Source organism: Coturnix japonica, chromosome 2 (assembly GCF_054131305.1).
Source record: "Coturnix japonica strain WE chromosome 2, WE-NBRP24, whole genome shotgun sequence".
In the NCBI taxonomy this organism is placed as follows: Eukaryota; Metazoa; Chordata; class Aves; order Galliformes; family Phasianidae; genus Coturnix; species Coturnix japonica.
In genome coordinates, this window is record NC_140664.1 from 84,445,914 (window position 1) to 84,465,604 (window position 19,691).

The window sequence follows — 19,691 nt, forward strand, 5'->3', positions numbered from 1 at the left end:
GTAGACTACTAAATATTTACATATCAAAGCAGGTTCTACACTCATTAGAGCAATTTCCTAAAGAGAACACATAGAGCCCATGACCTTTTGTCACAAGACATTTCTGCAATCAGGCCTCAGACAGAAGAACAGAGGGCCCATTAATTTTTGTGAGACCCCTAAACAATCAGTCTGTGTGTTTTCACAGTTTCCAGTCTCTTCTGAACTAGCCATAACTTGGAAACTTTTCCACTTGGAATGCTTAATGAGTGTTTTCTGCTAATGAAGCCCTTTCTCCTTCATTTCCCTTCAATTCAGCATTCAGAACTACGTATCATTTCATCCTTCTGAACTTTGACACAACTTTCTCTGTTGTTTTTTTCATCATGTGTTTTTTTTTTTCATGCTTCCTTTTCTATCTGATGATGATTCATCCCTGCAACCTTGTCTTTATGTTCTCCATCTGTCCTTTTGAGGCATAATCAATAATTGTAAAAAAAGGTTTTTTTAAAAAAACAAGCTACATGCGTGTTTCTTCCAAGTTTACTGGTAATAAAAACTTGTTAAGCCTTGGTGCTGTTCAAGGTAAGTTTAAGATCTACACTTTCTTTGCAAGCCACTCCCAGAGGCAAAAATTCCCCCAGTGGCCAGAAGGAGCCAATCTTGGCAGTTGGCTTAATGGCCTTCTCAAGTTCTTTTCTCCATTCAGAATTTTCCTTCTGAGTCTTAATATTGACATAATCACTGTGAGTGGGCCCTACTTCCAACATCTGCATTTTTCTCTAGGACAGCCTTATCTGGGCCCATCTCTTTTAAAACTTTGATTATTACAGCTTGAGTCTGTAATTCCTTGTTCTTGAGACTTCAGAGAGTTCAGCAGCTGCTGTTTTCTCACACACTTAGACAGGTACATTTACTTCTCTTCTGTTAATGAAAGAGTCACAGCTCTTAGTCCAGTTTGGTCCTAGTGGAGAAAATCCTGGCTTCATTAGAATTGGCATGAAATTTCTGATGTAAGTAAGAATTTCACTTTTTGTATTTAGGAAATCTGTGCTGGAGTCGGTTGCTTGAACAGAATTGCTAAGCTTCTATTCACCTAACTTTCTACTCATGTACTGTTGCTCTCATTCTTCTGTTGTAGTGATAGACTGGCCACTGGCAAAATGCAAGCCTTCTCTGAAGCATGCGATCTCTGAAAGGGCAATTATTTTTCTGTGCAATTATTTTACATATATATATACATATATATATATGTTTTAAACCTTAAAATTTAATTAGATGAGGTAAAGAAATGAGACAAAATTCAGTCTGTTCTGTAAACCTACTGCAAAAGTAGGTACCAAAAGTTGTAATGGATTCTGTGAAGATTAATTTTACTTAGGAGTCCTATCATCATGGTGTGTATTCATTCTGGAAAAATCAGTGCCCAGGTGCTAAGATTGCTAACAGCACTTCTGAGGGCAGAGCCATTTAAAAGGATCAAAGTAAGACTTTTTGGCACCTGCGATGCACTTTGAGATATAGGTCATTAAAGAGCCATGAGATGCTGGAGTAGTAAGCGGCATGTCCTCTAGTATGAAGTAAGATATAAACGCTTGGCGTCTGAATAAAAACTGTGCTCTTAAAATAGCTCTGAATCATTACAAACATAAGTATAGCATGATAACAGCCTAAACACCAATTAGAAGTACAGCTCAGGGAATGCGATACAGAGAAACAGTGAGAGAACAGCTTAGTCCCATCTTCAGGGGCGACTGTACACGGGGTGTGGAGTGAGTAGAAGTTTGGTGAATGCAGTGTGTGAACTGGTTGTCAGGCTAGAATTAGAATATTGTCCTACTGAGCCGTGACTGAGTTTACTTTGTAAGGAGTTTTTTGCAGAAATAAGCACGAGGGCAGACCTAATATAATGTCACTGCAGCAAGAGCAGCCTCAATGTAGGGAAGACTCTAAGCTTCCAGGCCATTTCACTAAACTTTCAGCACAGAATTGCTAGATATCTGGGCAAAATCTCTATTTTTAGAAATCTTTATTTTAAAAATATACATATTCTTAATGCAGTGACCCAGCTTCAGATTTTTATGCACATCCCACTGCAGTTGTGTCTCAAGCATGTGCTCTGTATATCAGCCGTGGTCAGTCATCAGACTCTGGGTCTCTTTACTGGAGTGTAGGTGCCTTTGTGGCTTTTCCAAGGAGGCTGAGCCCAGCATTTAAAAGCTAAAAAGTGTTAGACCATAAATGGAGGCATCTTTATGGTTTACTGACTCAGCTGTAGAGCCTTGGGGTAGGCCTTCTGCAGGAATGCTACAGTGTTTACTGGTGCTGGGAGCTGGCACATTACAGGGTACATCCATTAAAAAGGGAGAAGAGAAATCCTGATCATCGTCTGTACAGCTTCACTGTAATACTTTGAAAGTAAAGGTAATATGTTACATGGCCTAGGTACAACTAAAGGGTGTGTGTGGTGCTGTCTGTTGAAAGTTAAGGTCTGGTATTATTCAGTTGCAGGTGTGGAAGTGGCTCATGTATTAGAGATCCTTTCTGCCAAACTTTAAAATCTGTCTTTAATCACAGCCGTTCTCAATAAATATTTGTCTTAAGTAGGCTATCTGACTGCCAATTACTGCTGTCACTGGTGCTCAAGGAAGCAGAGCCGCAGGCTCTGAGCGTGGATCCGACTTGCCGAGGCAGTCTGGTATGGCTTCCAGCACTGCTGTGCAGGCTCATCCTGCTGAGGAGCCCAGCCATATCCCAAAATCAGAGCATGTTTCCCGGCTTTTGCATCGCTTGCCACAAGTGCACGGGGCCAAACACAAGCTATCCTTAGTGCTTTAACTAGCTTGTAAGGCTTTATTCTTCCCCAGGAAGGCACAGTCATAAGGTATGGCATCACGCCCAGCTGACGCTGCTTAATTCAGCTACCTGGATCTTGTCGCCTTGGGTTTTACAGAATTACATAGCTTCAAATCAAGACTTGTGGAATATGTCCCAGCTGCATCATTTCCTGGCATATCACTGGAGTAATTCGGCCAGGCACTAGAGGAGTCCTGAGGTGAAAGTGTTATCAGAGAGTGGGTGTAAGGAAAGCTCACAAAGTGCCAGCAGTAATGTTACGTGTGGATCTGAATCCACTCAGAACAAGACAGTTCCTGCAAGGAGTCTTGTGCTGTGCAGGCAGTGCCCAGCCTTTGTGTTGTCTCTGAGCTGTGTGCCAGCAGTGCTGCTTGGGGTGTCCCTTTGTCCCTGTCCCACCACACAGCTGCTTGCTGGCCTCAAGTAGGTGATTCCTCTTATAAGGCTACACTAGACAGGTGAGTCCTTCTTCTTCAGCAAGGTTTGCAGTCAACTAAGTAGGGCTGACTAGCATCCCTTTGCAAAGTGTGTTTATCTTTCAGTTGCCTTGGTAAGGAAAGAGAACTGGGATGTTTCTGCCTGGGAGAAAGCAGCTGCTGCATTGCAAAGGTTACATCAAATCCCAGGCAGTGCAGGCAAAAAGATTTGGCAGGTTGTTTTGCAGCACAAATCACCGAATTTTGTATAACGACAGTTTGGTAGGAGTCTGTCCGTAAGCAGTGGGAGACATTTTCAGGTTGCAGACAGTAACCCTGGGGGTGTGCTCCCATGAGTGGTGCAGGGGCCTGCGGGTGAGCAAACGCTGCTTTGGGTGATGCAGCCTCCAGAACAGGTTAGTGGAAAAGTTGAAATGGCATTTTTCAAGCACATTACTTGCTGTGTTGTTAATTCTTTCTGAACTGATACTTGTGAAGTGGGAAGAACTTAGACCGCTGCAGTAGCAGGTAGTCTCACCCATCTTATTCTGGATTTTACACTACCTAGTTGGTTTTTTCTTTATTAATTCCTTCATATGTGATTTGTGACATGGATGGGCATTTGCAGAACCACAACTGCTGACCACAAGTTTGGAGTAGTTTTTTTACATATACCAAGCAAAGAGCTTGCCTTTTCTTCCTTCTTGTGCAGGACAGCAAGCCTTTGAATTGCAAGCATTGTCATGCAAATATGTGCATGCAGAAAGTGTGTACTTCATCGGGCTTTGGGAGTTCTCTTTTTTAACTGCAACAACAACAAAAATCCCCCCACATCTCTAGGTTGCAATTTACATTCAAATCCTGTGCAGTGTGTTCTCATGGTAACTACTGCAAGGGAATATGCACAGCCCATGATAAATAGCCACCGTTAAAGCTCCAGAAGTGAAGCTGGGGTGGAGAGTATTGTTCTGTAGCAAAAACTTCAGCATTCGTAACTCCCTTGCTGAACTGTGTCTTAGGGCATTTTGTGCATTTTATCTCTTAAGGTTTAGGAATTTGGCCATGAAATATATTTACATTCTTGATGCTTATACAGTGAGATTAGCCCCGCTGTCCTGTTAGTCAGGAATATCTACAGCGATTGCTGCAGAGCCAGCCCTCGCCAGGCTTGACTTCCTTTGAGTGCAGCAGGAATGAATTAAGCAAGTACAGCCAAAGATATCACATGAAAGACTTGAAATACGAGTGAGCTGAAGAAAGCCCTGGTTTGTGTGTGTCTGTGCGTGTGTGCGTAGCTGCCACTGCTAAAGATTCAGTTTTTCACAATGGGGGAACGCTGAAGGGTAAAAAAGCCTTATAAGGTAAGGAGTTTAATTTGTGCATTTATTTGTGGGGTTTTTTGTTTGTTTGTTTCTTAATAATTTTGATCTTGCATGCTTGGAGCTGTGGTGGACTTGTAGAAAGAGAAAAAGCTGAGTTTGGCTGAGCAATTTGTATGGAAAATGTTTCTGGTCTGGTCTTTTCTTTTAAGGAGGCTGAGTGCTTGCAGAATCAGATTTATGAACAGATGACTAAACTACCGGTCTGATCATAATTTCAAGCACCAGAAGAGCTTTCCTTTCAAGCAGTCTGCTTTAATAAAACACGCTCTCTCTTTAAGTTAAAGGAATGATTGTTCGCAGAGCAAGAAAAAGCAGAGCTAGCGCTGAGTGTGTATGCAATGATGGGAGCTGTACTGGTGGGCTGCTTTGGGGCAGAAAGATCTTTTCTGCTGTTCAGGAATTTGTGGTGTAGATTCAGAAGAACTAGCTATGTAAAGCTGAGGAAAGCAGTACTCCTGCAATTCATTTGAGTGTAAGGCAAGACTCTAGTTTGGCTTTGACTACACTATAGAAAGTGGCAGCGTGCATTTGGGTGTGAGGAAGTCCAGCAAAGAGAGAAGCAGCATCCAGAGGTCTAAATTAATGTTTTCGTGCTTCCAGTGAAACTTGATGGGACACTTTTGAGACGGTAATTCTTTTACTATAGAAACACAAGGAGCAGAGTATGCTTAAAATATGTATATCTGTAGTAATGGGAAAGACATTATTACAGCAGTACAGAGTTTGCTTTGTGTCAGTTGCCCCCTTCTGTCCCCTTTGAAGCAAATGCCCCAGCCCTGCAAGTCAAATAGCTCTGTTCTGAGATCTGCGTTTTACTCTTGCTTTTCCACTTAAAGAACTCGCCTCTGCAAGCATTAGAATTCAGCCACAGGGTTGAAAATTAGGATAAAATTGCTTGAGAGAACCTGTTAGGAAGGGAATGGGTTGGATCCTGCATTGTTGAAAACTATGGGAGTTTTATTCTGGTCTCAAGAGCAACCCTGGATTTGCCTTGCAAATATAGATGGAGGTGATACAATCTGATAAAGTGCATGTGGAACTGGGGAAAGGGATTCTCATCAGTCCTGATGGTTCCTCTCTCTCTCTGATGTTATGTCCTTTCAAACCTCAGCTTGTAACAGTGGTGGTAGATCAAAAAGTAGGTATTTTTGTTGTGAGGAACATGAATTAAGTGTACTTAGTAATTTTTCAGCTAAAACTGCATAGCTTCAAAAAGGTAACATTGTTTTTGTTTTTTTTTTAGCTTATTCAAAAACATGTATTTACAACCTGTGCACATTGTGACATAAATAGAAGCATAACAGTCTTTTTTGCTGACACAGCTGGATTGCTGATAGAAAGAAGCTGAAAGCTGTAGCACTGTCACAGCTATTTAAAGCATTGTCAGAGGCACCCTCAGAGCCTCATTTATGTTGAGCAGAATGTAATGTTGTTTAATAGTGGATTTGTGTTAGTTCTTAAACTTTTTTTGTTCTATTTTAATTGTGTCTGTGTTCATGTATATATGTAACGTTTCTTAATTTAATCACAGGGTACTGCAAACTAAGACTTCATGGGAGAAAAACTCTCTGTGATAGATTAGTGAGGACTAAATACACTCCAGAGCATCTGCAATTGCCTCATAACATATTTTAAATAGGAAAGATTTGCTGAAAGGGCATCAAAGCAGCCTGTTGCCTACTTTACACACAGAATCTCTTATCTAGCGGTTTTTGGCAGTTTATAAGCCTAAACAATGAGACATGTCCATTCCTTGCACTGTTGCTATGTTGTAGGATGTCTGCTGAATTGTGTCTGTGTGATGGTAATCAGTCTAATCTACAGGAAGTTTGGTGTGAAAGCATGATGGTGTTTGAGGTTGCTTCTGTTGGTCTTTCTCCTCCAAGCTTCCTGACGATCTCCCCTTTCCAACAGTAGTGAGCTGGACAGCAGGCCAAGGCTCCTTGGAGCTTGGCTACAGAGGTGATTGGAAGCTAAACTCTGCTGCCTTCCTGTATGCTCTTCATTTTGTTGTTCAGTCCCAAGCATGGGGCAAGTATACACTTTATTTAGGCATTCCATTCTGTGAAGCTCCAGGTTTTCTGCGTACGAGCCAGGAAATGCTTGGCACTGTGTAAATCATACAGGCCACTGAGAAGTTTCCAGTTTTGGCTGACGCCTTGGACTGTCTTACACACCTGTGAGCATTGCACAATGTTTAGTGTAGAAAAGGCAAGTTTGTCGCCAAATTCTCAGTGCTGTACGATATTTTCAGAGTTAACAGGCTGAGATATATCACAGTATTTCTGAAACTTACTCTCTGTAAACCTTAAATATTAGGTATGTATTCAGTAAGGTTGTTGGGGAGCCCAAACTTATGATCAAAGATAAAGTAGCTTAAGAGAAGATATCTCCCTTCAGAAAGCCAAATGAATGCCAAAGCCTCAGTGCCATCGGCTTTCTCAAATGAGTGGCTGCCCCAGATTAAGCATGAAAAGAACATTTGCCAGTCAAGCAATTTGTGCGTCTTTAGCCAAAAAGGGATTGTGTCCAGCATTTGAGCTACATTACCATTAACTGAGTAGTCTTTCAAAGGCAAAAATTATGAAACATGACGGGGTTATGCTTTGTTGAATACTTAGTGCCAGCCTAGGAATTTATCTGAGGAGAAAATAATGTGTAGACATCAAAAATTGCCGTTTCTCTGTTACCATTGGCATGTACGACTCAGACCATCTCACATCAGCCGAGTCCTTTAAGGGCATGTGCATCTCATTGGCTTCAATGAGCTCTAAGTGCATGTCAGAAGCTTTGCTTTAGTTATTTATGCTGCTCTGGATGTGCTGGCCTGCACGTAATAGAGTCCCTGTAGCCACAATGCCTCTTGTCACACAGCTTTGAAGACGAGTGAGGCATATGTGCAGCTCTCTTACGCTTGTCTACCCAGACTGAAGTTGCGAGTCATCTGTGCAGAGGCAGAAGGAATTTTTTACATCTCTTGTTCCAGTGACATGCAGTCTACAATGCTATCCTGGTCAGGGAGTCTCAATATTGTATTTTCCAGATTTTCTAATTAGAGTGAAGATGGATAGAGGAAAATCCAGTTTTAAATGACAGAAAGAGCCATGTTCTTAATTAAATGTAACACAGCAGGTTGTAAAATTCTAAGTTAGGGCAGAGCTTTTCTCCACAGGATTGTCTTAAAAAATAGATGAGTCAACAAAGAGCGTGCTTCATGTAAGAAGAAGCACTAAGAAAAGATGGAACTTGCCTTAGCAAAACAAAGGGCCATTGATAAGCGTCCCTGAATGTAACATTTGCATGCTTAGTGGAGATGGACAGTGGCATCCCACTGAAATCATTGAAGTGGTTGAAGGTTAATTTAATTAGGTGCTTATGTCATTTTTACCATCTATTACAATTCATTCTGTGTGTATGTGTACATGCACAGATGGTGGCAGCAGAAGTGGCTGTGATCTGCAAGAGAGTTTGGGGGAAAGAGTTTCTCCGTCTTTAGTTTAGATAACATATAAGGAAATCAGTAAAATGGCTTTTTGTTTGTTCAAGGAGGAAAAAAAGTCTGAATTATTAGATAAATCTAATTTGATTTTGATGTGGTTCTTCAAAACATCAAAGAACTTACGTAGGAGTGTTTCCAAGTCTTAATTAAAGAGGGGGCATCTGTTGCATTATAACAAAGGAGTCCAAGAGGAACGTATTTTGTTGCCTTTTTCTGTGATACACACATATAGAACAAACAGCTGCCACCTTTATTTTCTGTCCTTTCTTTCAAACATTCACTCATTCTCTTGGCCTTGGTATCTTGCTGTCTGGTTGGTTGTAGATCTCCAGGGCAAGTCCTGAATTCATAGTGTAAAAAAGCATGAGGATAGAAGAGAAGAAGTATGAAGGACCAAATTCTAAGAGAAATACCAAAGTTAGACTGACGCTATCTGAGATAAAAGAAGTAGAAGTAATTCGCATACTGCTTATATGGGATTAGCTGGGTCATTTATCTGAACCATTATGCGACTCTTGATGTCAGCCAGACAGATTATCTCTGCTAATTGTGGAGATCTTCACAACTTTCTGTAAATTTTGATTTCCCTTCTAGACTTTAAAAGTATCAGAATTGCAGTCTTACTGGTTTCTTCCTGCTTTTAAAACTTAAAGCAGGTCTTCAACCCTCTGCAAATCTACGGGACCTCTGCAAGGCTGCAACACTGCTTAAGCACAGCTCTGTAAACCCCTGGATGTCCTGGGCACTCCAGATGGAAGCGTACCCTTGATGATGATTTGAAATAGCAAGTGCCACACAGAGACAAAAGGGGTGCTGTGATGCAGAGTGGTCCACAGTGGTCATGGGGCAGCTGAGTGGTGCTCGTCCCTCAGGCTGCTGGGTTGCACGCCACTGCAGCCTGTAGTGAGCCAAGGCTGCACACTGAATGGAGCCCTGTGCCTTTGCCGAGATGGGAATAATCTGCCCTTTGAGTGCTGCCTGACCTCTGGTTTCCCAGCAACTCGAAGCTGCTCAGCAGAATATTTTATGGCGTTCCTAATTTACTCATGTAAAGTATTGGCTATGACTGAAGCCTGGGTAATTTCTTATAATGACTTTCACTCAGAAGACTAGATACATGAAGAAGTAAGAGGACTCCTCAGTTTCTTAGTTCCTATCTTTTCTTCAAAGAAGGAAGTGTGCTCTAAAGTTTACTTGCTTGAGAAAGCAGCATGACTGCATTACGTCAGCTCTGTCTTTCATAGCTGCCTTCTATGGTCTACTGAGGGATTAAACAGTATTCAGGCACAAAACACATCAGAGAAACTGCTTGTGGCCCCAGTACTGAAAAAGGATGTGATCAAGTGCTAACTTAGCTTTGCTTTAGTCTGGTTCTTGGTACTGAGCTAGGAAGTTGCTAGCCATCATGGCCATAAAACAAACACATGAACTCCACGCTTAGTTAAAGAATCAAATCAAACTATTTTTATTAAGTTGTTAAGTTTTTGGATCTATTATTTATTGTTGTTGCAGGGTTTTCCCTTTTTTTAACACTGGAATCGATGATGTGAAGGATTTTTTTTGTTAATTTGTGACAAACACGTGAAGGATTTATAATGACTTAATCTAAGCTTGTGTGCAGTTCTGCAGCCTGTGTCTTTGTAGACAGTCAGCCACAGTAAAAGCTCAGCCAAACTTCCCATGCTGGACTGTCAAATACTTGCATAAGAAATGAACTTGTTTCTGCCCTGATGAAGCTTTTGTGTGGGAAGCACAGCTCTGGATGATGACGTGTGCTGCAGGTCAGTAGCTGTGTGTCTCCTTCCTATCTTCGATGCAAAGTCAGTCTTTGGGAGTTCCAGTACCAAAGGTTAAAGCAGGCAGCATTAAGCTTTCCTAAATAAATAAACTGTTTTATCCACAAATGAAAGGGAGCTGCTGAGATCATTTAGTCTAACCAGCTGCATGGCAAGCAGTCAGGAAAACCACCTGCTGGAAGAAGGAAGATGCCCAGTACTCTCTTTGTGCTTGGTGGTTTTAGTGGGTCCCACTACCACAAGCGAGCTGTTCCAGTGAGTACAGAGAGTGGCAAAAAATGTTGTGCCTTCTCATTTGAATATGTCTTCCATTGATTTTCATCCTCACTGTGTCTTTATCTGCTGTGTTTTAGAAACTGTTGTTGAAGGTATGCTCTTGTTTTAGGTACTTGCAGAGTACCATCAAGACCTCGCAGCTCTCTCACTGGTGAGCTCCTCAAGGCTCTTACTCAAGACCCTCACTGCTTTTTTTTTTGGTCTGGTCTTTACTCTCATGGCCCTTTTCTAAATGCTTTCCAGTTATGCATCTTCCTTTATTGTACTTCAGGTTTAGGTGCTGTATTTCAGTAGCAGTTTCATAGATTAAAAGCACAGGTTAGCCCACAAACAGAAGGCTCTCACATCCTAAATGGAATTCGGGCATGTGGTCCTGAAGGAATAGTGTGTGACCAGACCAAGAGAAAGTGGCAAGTCAGTGTCCCAGCACTGAAACACAGAGCAATGCAGTGTCATTTCGATTTATGGTTCCTCTTTGGCTCTCCTTGTGCTTTATGAGCTGGCATCTTTTGTCCTTCAGAGGAATGCGATGTTAGCTCCTACATCATCTTGTGTGGAGTTGCAGTCTGAGAAAGGGCTGCTTGATTTTGTCATTGAGGGAAAGCAAGGAGAATTGAAACAGTGGCAACAAGTTATCCATAGTACTATTTCGGGATGTACTGCTGAAGTGACGCTGTATTTCAGCCAGAACCTAGCTACTTCAAGAACTTCACATATTGAAGTATGAGATTACTTTTAGTAATATTGCGGTAGATGTTAGAAGTAGACAGCAGTAGGTTCTTAGAAGGATAGTTCCAGGACAAGGCTTTACAACTCTGTCAGGCTTTGGCCATGCAAGATGAAATTTATTTTAGTAACAGATTCTTTCAATTATTTTTGTCTTAATTTTTTACTTCCTGATAAACCTTTGAGTCTTTCAGCAGTAAACGTATGATACTTAGAAATAGCTAATCACAGGATCACAGGGGTTGGCAAAGACCTTTGGACATCATTTAGTCTAATCCCCGTGATCTGTGCCATGCAGTCAAGAAGAAATCACATTACAGAAGGATTCTTTTACTGCTTTTAGATAAAGAAAGGAACTTACATGACTGGCCTGCCAATATGGTGTCAAATAAAAAAACACCACAAACAACCTGTAGGGCATTGTTGGAGAGTCTGGTGCAGAGGAATAAAAGTATGTTGAAAGCACTAAAAACAGAATATGGGTGGAGTCTTAGTCTGTGTTGGTTCCATGGAGTCCCTGCTGACCTGGAGGGTCAGGATGTCACCTTGTGCAATTTATTTGTATGCAGCCCCAGCAGACATGGAGCAGTGCATGACATAGGCAGGTGGCTTTGTTCTCTTGAGCATTGCAACAAGCTGGCGTTGACTGTCTTGACATTGGGTTGGTAAGGCAGGACAGCTGTCTTTGTAATTAGTACATCTCAGTATGCTCCTTGGTGGTGTGTAGCTATCAGGCAGCCTGATTGATTCTCTTCAGGAGAAGCCTGCTGACTGATCACAATGTGAGGAGAATGAGGCCAGATTGGGGTTTAGTCTGCAGGGATTGGAGGCTTTAATTAGGCTGACCTCAGATGAAATGGCAATGGATTATTCACAGGTGGGGAAGGAGGGTCCATGAAGAATTCCAGCTGGGGGTATCTGTTGTGAGTTGTACCTTCTGTCAGTGCCCTGAGACCCTGCCAGAGCTGCTCCAAATCTTAAATCCCTCTTTTCCCAAATGCTTTTAATCGTCTGTTTCACATGGATGGTCCTGTAGGCGCTGTTTTGGGACAAATGGCCTGTGTGACCTGCTGTGCATTTCAATGGACTCTAAATAATGTATTCAAGCAACAAAGACTCACTTCAGCTAAAAACTCCTGCACAGATAGCTCTAAGCCTACTCAGATAACTTAGACATCTCTAGTATTTAAGTGTGTGCCTTTAACAATCTGTTCCTATTCCATGAGGTTTTAATAATTGTACAAGAAATTATACACTGTAATTGTGAGAAATTACTTTTCCTCTAGGATTTCAATTCACCACTATTGAGAGAAGTGGACAAATCCTGTCTTCAGATACCTTCAGAAAGGAAGGTTCACAAAGCGACCGATGTGTGTTTACTCATGGTAGCGTTTTGTTCATACAAACCAACCAGGAAGAAAATTACTCTGAAATGCAAGACAACAGTGACACAGGCTAGTAGTTTAAATAGCTCCAGGATTGCAAGGTTTTGAATATTGCTGGTGAAAGCATGAAATCACAGCAAGCAGGTCAGAAGCATTTGAGCAGCCTTCCTCCAATCATCGAGCTGGTTCCAGTTCTTATCTTTGCTACAGACTGGCAAGACCTGAAATGTAACATCTTTGTCAGTGGTCCTAAGTCAGTCATGTCTTGACCCAGTTGAAATCCCTAAACACTGGTGCCAAAGGGTCACTTTGGTAATGTACTGCTGAATAGCTCTGAAATTATTGCTTTCATTAAAATATCCTTGAGACACCCTTGCTTGTACAGTAAAGCTGGATGACAGGCAGAAGATAAATACTTTAATTTATTTAGGAATTTATTAATTCTCCGCCTTTGACTGTTTCAGAACAATGGATGAACTCTAAAATAGCTGTGTTCCATTCACACAGCAGAACTGTTTAACACCTGAATCTCTAAGCTATAGCGTGAGATTTCAGTTTGTCACTTAAACTGAGCTGTACTGGGCTGGAAGATGAATCATGCAGGCCAGATGCAGTAGCTGGAATTGAAGAGAAGATCAACTAATCATGTAAACACTTGCTGTTGGTAAATGCAGTACTTTCATGTTCAGACTTGCAGAGATTATATAAATAAAGCACTATATCGTTATCGAGTGAGCAGTGAAATCCGGCCTGGAGTCTGCAGGAGAACGCTTGAGGTGTAAGGATAGACTTAGCAATTCCCATGGTCTTTACAAGTTACCACCAGCAGTGTTGGTACTTTTTATAGGATTTTCCTGCTTTTTTTTTTTTTTTTTTTGGCAGTTGTGTCGTTATCCAGAGAATTTTGGAGTACAAAATATTCAGTTATTTAATATTTATCCAAATATTCCTTGACTTCCCACTGCCATGCACTGGAAATATGAAGAAAACTTTATAGCTGTGACATGTTCTTTGTTTTTATTCTCCTGTACTCTTAGGGCACTTGTCTATATAGCCATAAACGCTCTGGATTAGGAAGGGAACACTTTCAAAAATAGAGCCAGCATCACATGTGCTGCTGTTTTGACCTGAATCTCTTCTGGTTACAGTAGTGTGCGTGCTTGAGAAGGCCATAGAGGGATTATTTTCTTTGCCTTTCTTTGAAATGCTCCTGCTCTCAGATGAGTGAGACTGATGCTCCAGACACACAGAGGTTTCCATTCTCATTGTGCTGTCAGTGTAGTAGTTATGGGGTTGAAACTCTATTGTATAGGAGGATTCCATCAAAGCTGATGGAACAAGCACCTCAACAATGTGTGGCTGGGGAAGCTGGGGGTAGAGTGGTGAAGAGGTTTGTTCAAGGCAAGACAGTGACCAACATAGCACTGCAGTTCAAGTCTCTTGAATTAACAGAGAGAATGCCCCAGCCCCTGCCTGTCCTTCCTTTGCAACTTGTTTTCCTATTGATACCACAGGCATTTTGTTTCCTCTTCTGTCAGGTTGTTTTGAGTCCTCGGCATAAGTAGAGGCTGCCGAGTTGCGTGGATGGATGAAGAACCACTAAGCGTCATGTGGTTTTAAAAGCCAAACAGTGGGCATGACAAAATGTTCTTATCAGTTCAGAGGGATTATGTACTATAAGTTAATTTATTCACACATTTCACATTCATCTGGGAGAAAAGCTTGGTGTGAGTTTTCACTTGTACTGATTGAGATCAGAGAAGCATGGGGGACTGTTTCAGAAATATCTGGTTTAATAGGCCCCCCTGTGCAGACAGGGTAATTTTATTGCAGAAAAAGAGATCAGTGCACTTTGGGATGCAGAAGGTAACTGCAAAGCAGGGGAAGACTGACCTCCTTTTAGTTCATGCTGTTTTTTCCAGAGTAGAATTGGCAAAGGGTTCATTCTAGAAGTGAAGAGCAGAAATAGAGTGAGAAAAGTTATTGGTTTTCAAATGAAAAATTACTTTTTCATATCTTTGTATCTATTCTTCATCTTTACCAACTCTGTATCTGTCTTCCATGCTTGCATAAGCACAGAAAATCAAAGCTTGTAAGATGTGGCGTCAAACTGATACCATCCGGCACGAGTTGTCAAAGAGAAATCTATAAACAAGACACTGTGAGGATTATTTTGTTTGTTTTCTGAGGGTTTCTTTTTACCTTCTGATCTGTCTTCCTCTGTGAAGTTCCTCCTACCTGAACAAGATCCATCATTATTGTGGCTGTACTGAGGCAGTCAGTAGTTCTGGGATGGAAAAGGATGTCTGACTGGTGAAAGTCAGCTGTAATCTTAGTTTGAATGGAGAAAACAACCTGTAGAACAGCAGAAGTTGTGTGTAATCTTATTCACTTGCAGCCTCCACTGATGGCACTGCCCAGGGTAAAGGGATGCTTTTTTTCTGACCTCCACCAGACTTTAATCTAAGGAACTGTTTTATAATTAAAGTTATGCATAGAAATTAGATGTCTGTCCTAATGGCTTCTTCTAATTGTGGTATTAGACAGCAGCTTTGCCCTTCAGGAGGCTCACAGGGTATCAGAGCAGTTATTTAGCAGTGTATGGAGCCAGTCTGGCCTGCACAGGCTCCAGGTCACATTAAAGCCTTGATTCCACTCTACTCCTGATTCACACTGCCATACAGTGTGAATTCACAGACTTTGGGATGATCAGAGGGTTGGAGCACTTCCCCTTTGAGGACAGGCTGAGGGAGCTGGGGCTCTTCAGCCTGGTAAATAGAAGGCTCTGAGGAGACATTATTGCAACCTTCCAGTTCCTGAAGGGGGCCTAAAGGAAAGCTGGCAAGTGACATTTTGTAAGGGCAGGTAGCAACAGGATGAGGGGAAATGGTTTTGAATTGAAAGAGGGAAGATTTAGATTAGATATCAGGAAGAAATTCTGTACTGTGAGGGTGGTGAGACACTGGAACAGGTTGCCCAGTGAGGCTGTGGATGCCCCCTCCCTGGAAGCACTCAAGGCCAGGCTGGATGGGGATTTGAGAACCTGGTCTACAGGAAGGTGTCCCTGCCTATAGCAGGGGGCTGGAAGTCAATGTCCTTAAAGGTCCCTTCCAACCCAAACCATTCTTGGATTCTTTGATTCTTGAAATGTGAAATAACAATTTGTGCTATAAAAGAGTGCACCACAAGAAATATTAATAATAATAATTAAAAAACAAACAAAATCTTTTATCATGTTGAACAGTCCTAAATCTTAGCTATCAAAAACCTAAGAAATTCTACATACATGTTGGTCAGTGCCCAAATGTGACTTTGACCCACGAGAGTCAGTAGCCTTTGTCTTTTGATTTAGTGCGTCAGAGTGGTCTAGTGCTGCCGTTCTTTGGTTAAAGGGAAATATCTATGAAAACAAAACTGTCTTGAAGTTTATTTCCTCTGTCAAAAATCATGAAGGCAATTGGTTGAGCTCCTCATCTGTTGCCTTCTCTTTTATAAGGTTGATCTGCACAGCAAGCAATTCTAATCTTTACATTGCAAAACAATGTGAATCTGATAGTGTTTTATTATCGGTTACGATTCTGCTTTATGGCATCTGTATTGTTTCCAAAAAATACAATTTCTTCCAAAGTGTGTGTGTGTGAAACAAGTCCACTTTGCAACAACACTGACAAATGTTTATCAGACCTCCATGCTACCTGAGTACAAGCCTGAAAATTGCTGTGGTTATCACAGGAATTCTGAAGATACAAGACTGTCCCTCAGCTCCATAGGTTAAATAACCTTTGTGCAGATATTTAATTGTGGTTGTTGTGGATGTATCTGCAGCCATAGTTTCCCATTTTAGTGTGTTGTGTTTAGGCTCCCTCCCTGACCGGCGGCAGCTCTCCTTATTGCTGAAGTATCTATGATGGCTCAGCCAAAGCCCTCTGGGTGATGGGAGATCTGTTTCTTCTGGTAACTCCAGAATGAGAATTGTAGGAGTCCAGCGTATTGCTTACCTCTGCCCCCGGGTTTATGCACAGCAGCCAAATTTATTGTGGATGTAATTGCAGAGATACACCAGGGCAAGATTTGACCCTCCAATTTAATGCCACCACATGTCTGTCAGTAATTAAAAATAATTCCTTAGGAAAGTGAAGGGATATGCTCATGTAATTAAAATGGCAATGGTTCCTATGTTGCCCTGCTGATACCATGTTAACAGCTCTTGCAGCATTTCATGCTTCTCTTCCAAAATGTGAGCTTCTGACATCTCAGCTATCAGTGACAGAACAGGGCAATGCCTGACTTCTGTATTCGCCAGAAAAAAAAGTCTTGAAAATGTTTTTTCTTCCCTTGTGGATCAAAACGTAGGTGGAAATGAATTAAAAGGAAAAAAAATGAATGTTCAAACCAGCATTGTGGCTGACTTTTGACTCTTGAGGTGCCGGGGGCTGGTGTTAAAAGGATTAAGTAGTGGAGCAGCCAGCTGGCTCCCTGAGCTCCATGAGCAGGAACAGACATCTGCAGTGTCACTGAAATTCTCCCTGGCTCTGGTGGATCCATTGCATTCACACCTCTGCCTTGCCACACTGAGAATGTGGATTTGTTTGCGAGTCTGCTGGGTAGTGTTACCCTTTGAGCCAACAAGAGTACGGGTAAAAGAATGAAAAAAAGTAGATACTGAAGAAGATGTATTGACCTGTGTCAGTCTGTGGCATAAATCAGACATGGCTTGTACAATCAATATTTTGTTCTCATGGTTAGCATGTGCATCTTTGCCCAGTCCTTTCCTTTGGGGAACCATTGGTGACCTGTGCAGAGGCAGGCTGTGTGTTCCTGTGCTTGGATGGTGGGTTTGCAAGGCTGGTCTCTCTCACTTCTGCCATGGGGTGGTCCCCAACAGAGAGAGATTTGGCAATTCCAGTCATGACAGTATCAGTGCTTTCAATATAAGCATCCATATGTCCATGCAGTACAGCTCGAGGATTTGATTGCGTACCTGACTATTGTCGGCAAAATCCAGGTTAAACACAGTATCGAGAAAACTACAGTGTCTTTTCATCATTCACGGAGGCATTTCCTCCCCTAGAACATTAATATATGCAGGCTCAGAAATAAAATGATAAATCACATTATGGAGGCAGGCTGTTGGAGCTGGGGAAGAGAAGGCTAGATCCAGGGAGACCTTGTTGTGACCTTCCAGTACTTAAAGGAGGCTTATGAGCGAGAGGAGGTCCAACTTTTTACACAGCCTGATAGATATGGCAAGGAAGAATGGCTTTAAACTAAAAGAGGAGACTTAGGTTAGATGTTAGGAAGAAATTCTTTACTGAGATCATGGTGAGGCACTGACAGACTGCTCAGAGAATCTGTAGGTGCTGCTTCCCAGAACTGAAGTCTGGGTTGGATGGGACCCTGAGCAGCCGCATCTAGTGGGTGGCAGCTCTGCCCATGGCAAGGATGTGGGGCTGGAGGGTCTTTAAGAACGTCTCTTTCAGCCCGAGCAATTCTGTGATTTGTAGCAGAACCTAAACCTTGTGGCTGCCAGTGTGGTGAAGAGTTGACACCTCTCCAGGGCTTCCTTGGATGCCATGCACATAACTCAGAAGTGAGCAGAAGCAGCTTTTGATGGCAGAATTTCTCCATGTCCTTATTCTCCTGCTCAGGTTGGATCAGGCCCTGCAGCACCAGCTGCCCCAGGCAGGGCAGGGTTCAGTACTGGGACCGGCTGCATTTTCAAAACCACAAATTATGTGCATTTTTGTTCAGCACTTTGGACTGTGGAGGAAGGGTCAGAACACAGTGTTTTTCCATATGACTTTCAGCTCCTGTTCCAAAGGAAGGGACTGCAGAATTTTGCTATGGAAGGAATGGTGAGGGCTCAGGAGGTGTTTGTTATTGCAGCTCGAGAAGTGAGCTTCTCACTGGATAAGTGATCTATCTCTCACTGCTCCTAAAAGAGATCAATGACAGGAAGGATCACAATGCCTTGTTGTAGACATTCTGCCTCTTAAAGGAGGGAGTGCATCAGTATTTTAGAAGCTACCCAGCTAGAAAATGAGAGTTAAGATGACTAACATTGCTAGTATTCTGTTCTGTGCATAAGCAGATGAAAAAAAAATTGGAATATTTTTAATTAACTTTGAGTCTGTCTTCTCATGAAATTAGTTCCGATAAGTTCAGATTTTAGGGAGTCACTTATTTGCCAGGTTGAAAAAGAAGCTTGATGAAAGCCAGTTTATAAATAATGGGAGAGTCCTCTGATTTAGAGTTGCTCAGGGCTTGATCTTGCTCTCATTTCTGTAGCTGAAGCACTTGCACTGGCTGTGGTGGGAACTACTTCACTTTAACACAAGCCAGTGACTATGAAATCCTGCCTTCCAAACTTTCACTTGCAAAGTGTTAAACTCTGCCCTCTAATCCTGCAAATTGCTGTCCAGGAGGGTAAACTAGAGTGCTCGAGTGGACCTTTGGGCTTGTGAGTTAGGGCACATTTACATGTGGCGTTACTTCAGCGTCGGGACTGTCAGCATTTTGCAGGTGGTGATTAGCACTGTCATGAGCTACTTTGTGTGGCGGTGGCTGGCGCTGCCTTATCTCAAGACATGGCTGAAGCACAGGGTAACCTGAGGGCTTTGGAGCATGAGACTGGAAGGCTCCTGAGAGCAGGAGCAGAGCTGGTCTGCACTCGAAGGTTTCCCTGACAGAGTGGCTAGGGCTGCCTGCTTTCTCAATGAAAAACAATCCCAGAAGAATGACACGTAAACCAAGCGAAACTTAGAGAAGCTGATTTTATTTATTTATTTACTTATTGGCTATTTAGAAGTGAAAACATTTCCAATGCTTTGAGTAGACATTTTTTCAAATACTTGCTTGTTTCAGATGCCGGATCAGTTTGATCAGACAGTGGTGCTCAACCAACTGCGATACTCTGGGATGCTGGAGACTGTGAGGATTCGGAGGGCTGGCTTCCCAGTCCGAAGGCCCTTCCAAGACTTTTATAAAAGGTAAAAGCGATGAAACGGGCACTTCAGGTGTGAGTCATGGATATCAATCAACGTTCTCATGTAGAGGGAACGATGTAAAAATCATATATTAAAATAATAGAGTTAAAATAGAACATATCTCTTAAATGGAGCAATAAATATTTTTTGATTGCCAGGTATAAAGTTCTCATGAGAAACTTAACTCTGCCAGAAGACTTAAATGAGAGATGTGCCGTCCTCCTTCGTCTGTATGACAACACAAGTACTGAATGGCAGCTTGGAAAAAATAAGGTAAAATAATCTGTCTGTACGTGTTGTGGCTACTGCTTATACCAGGTTGAAGGGATTTTGACTGCACAGCTGCAGAAGTGTAGTTGTAATGGTAATTACATTTGGCCTTAAAGGAAG

General features: G+C 42.0%; 1 protein-coding gene across 3 annotated transcripts in view; it reads left to right on the forward strand.

The window, feature by feature from the left end:
- Nucleotides 1-19,691, forward strand: part of MYO10 (myosin X) — a 144,587-nt gene that overhangs the window by 98,187 nt on the left and 26,709 nt on the right. For 2 of the 3 annotated variants that reach the window (XM_015854415.3, XM_085537835.1), the window contains 2 exons: nt 19,180-19,304; nt 19,460-19,574. In XM_015854415.3, the coding sequence (XP_015709901.2) occupies nt 19,180-19,304; nt 19,460-19,574 (240 nt within the window). Of the gene's footprint in view, nt 1-4,010; nt 4,613-19,179; nt 19,305-19,459; nt 19,575-19,691 lie in introns of those variants that run through there. The other variant, XM_085537836.1, reaches the window with a different exon arrangement.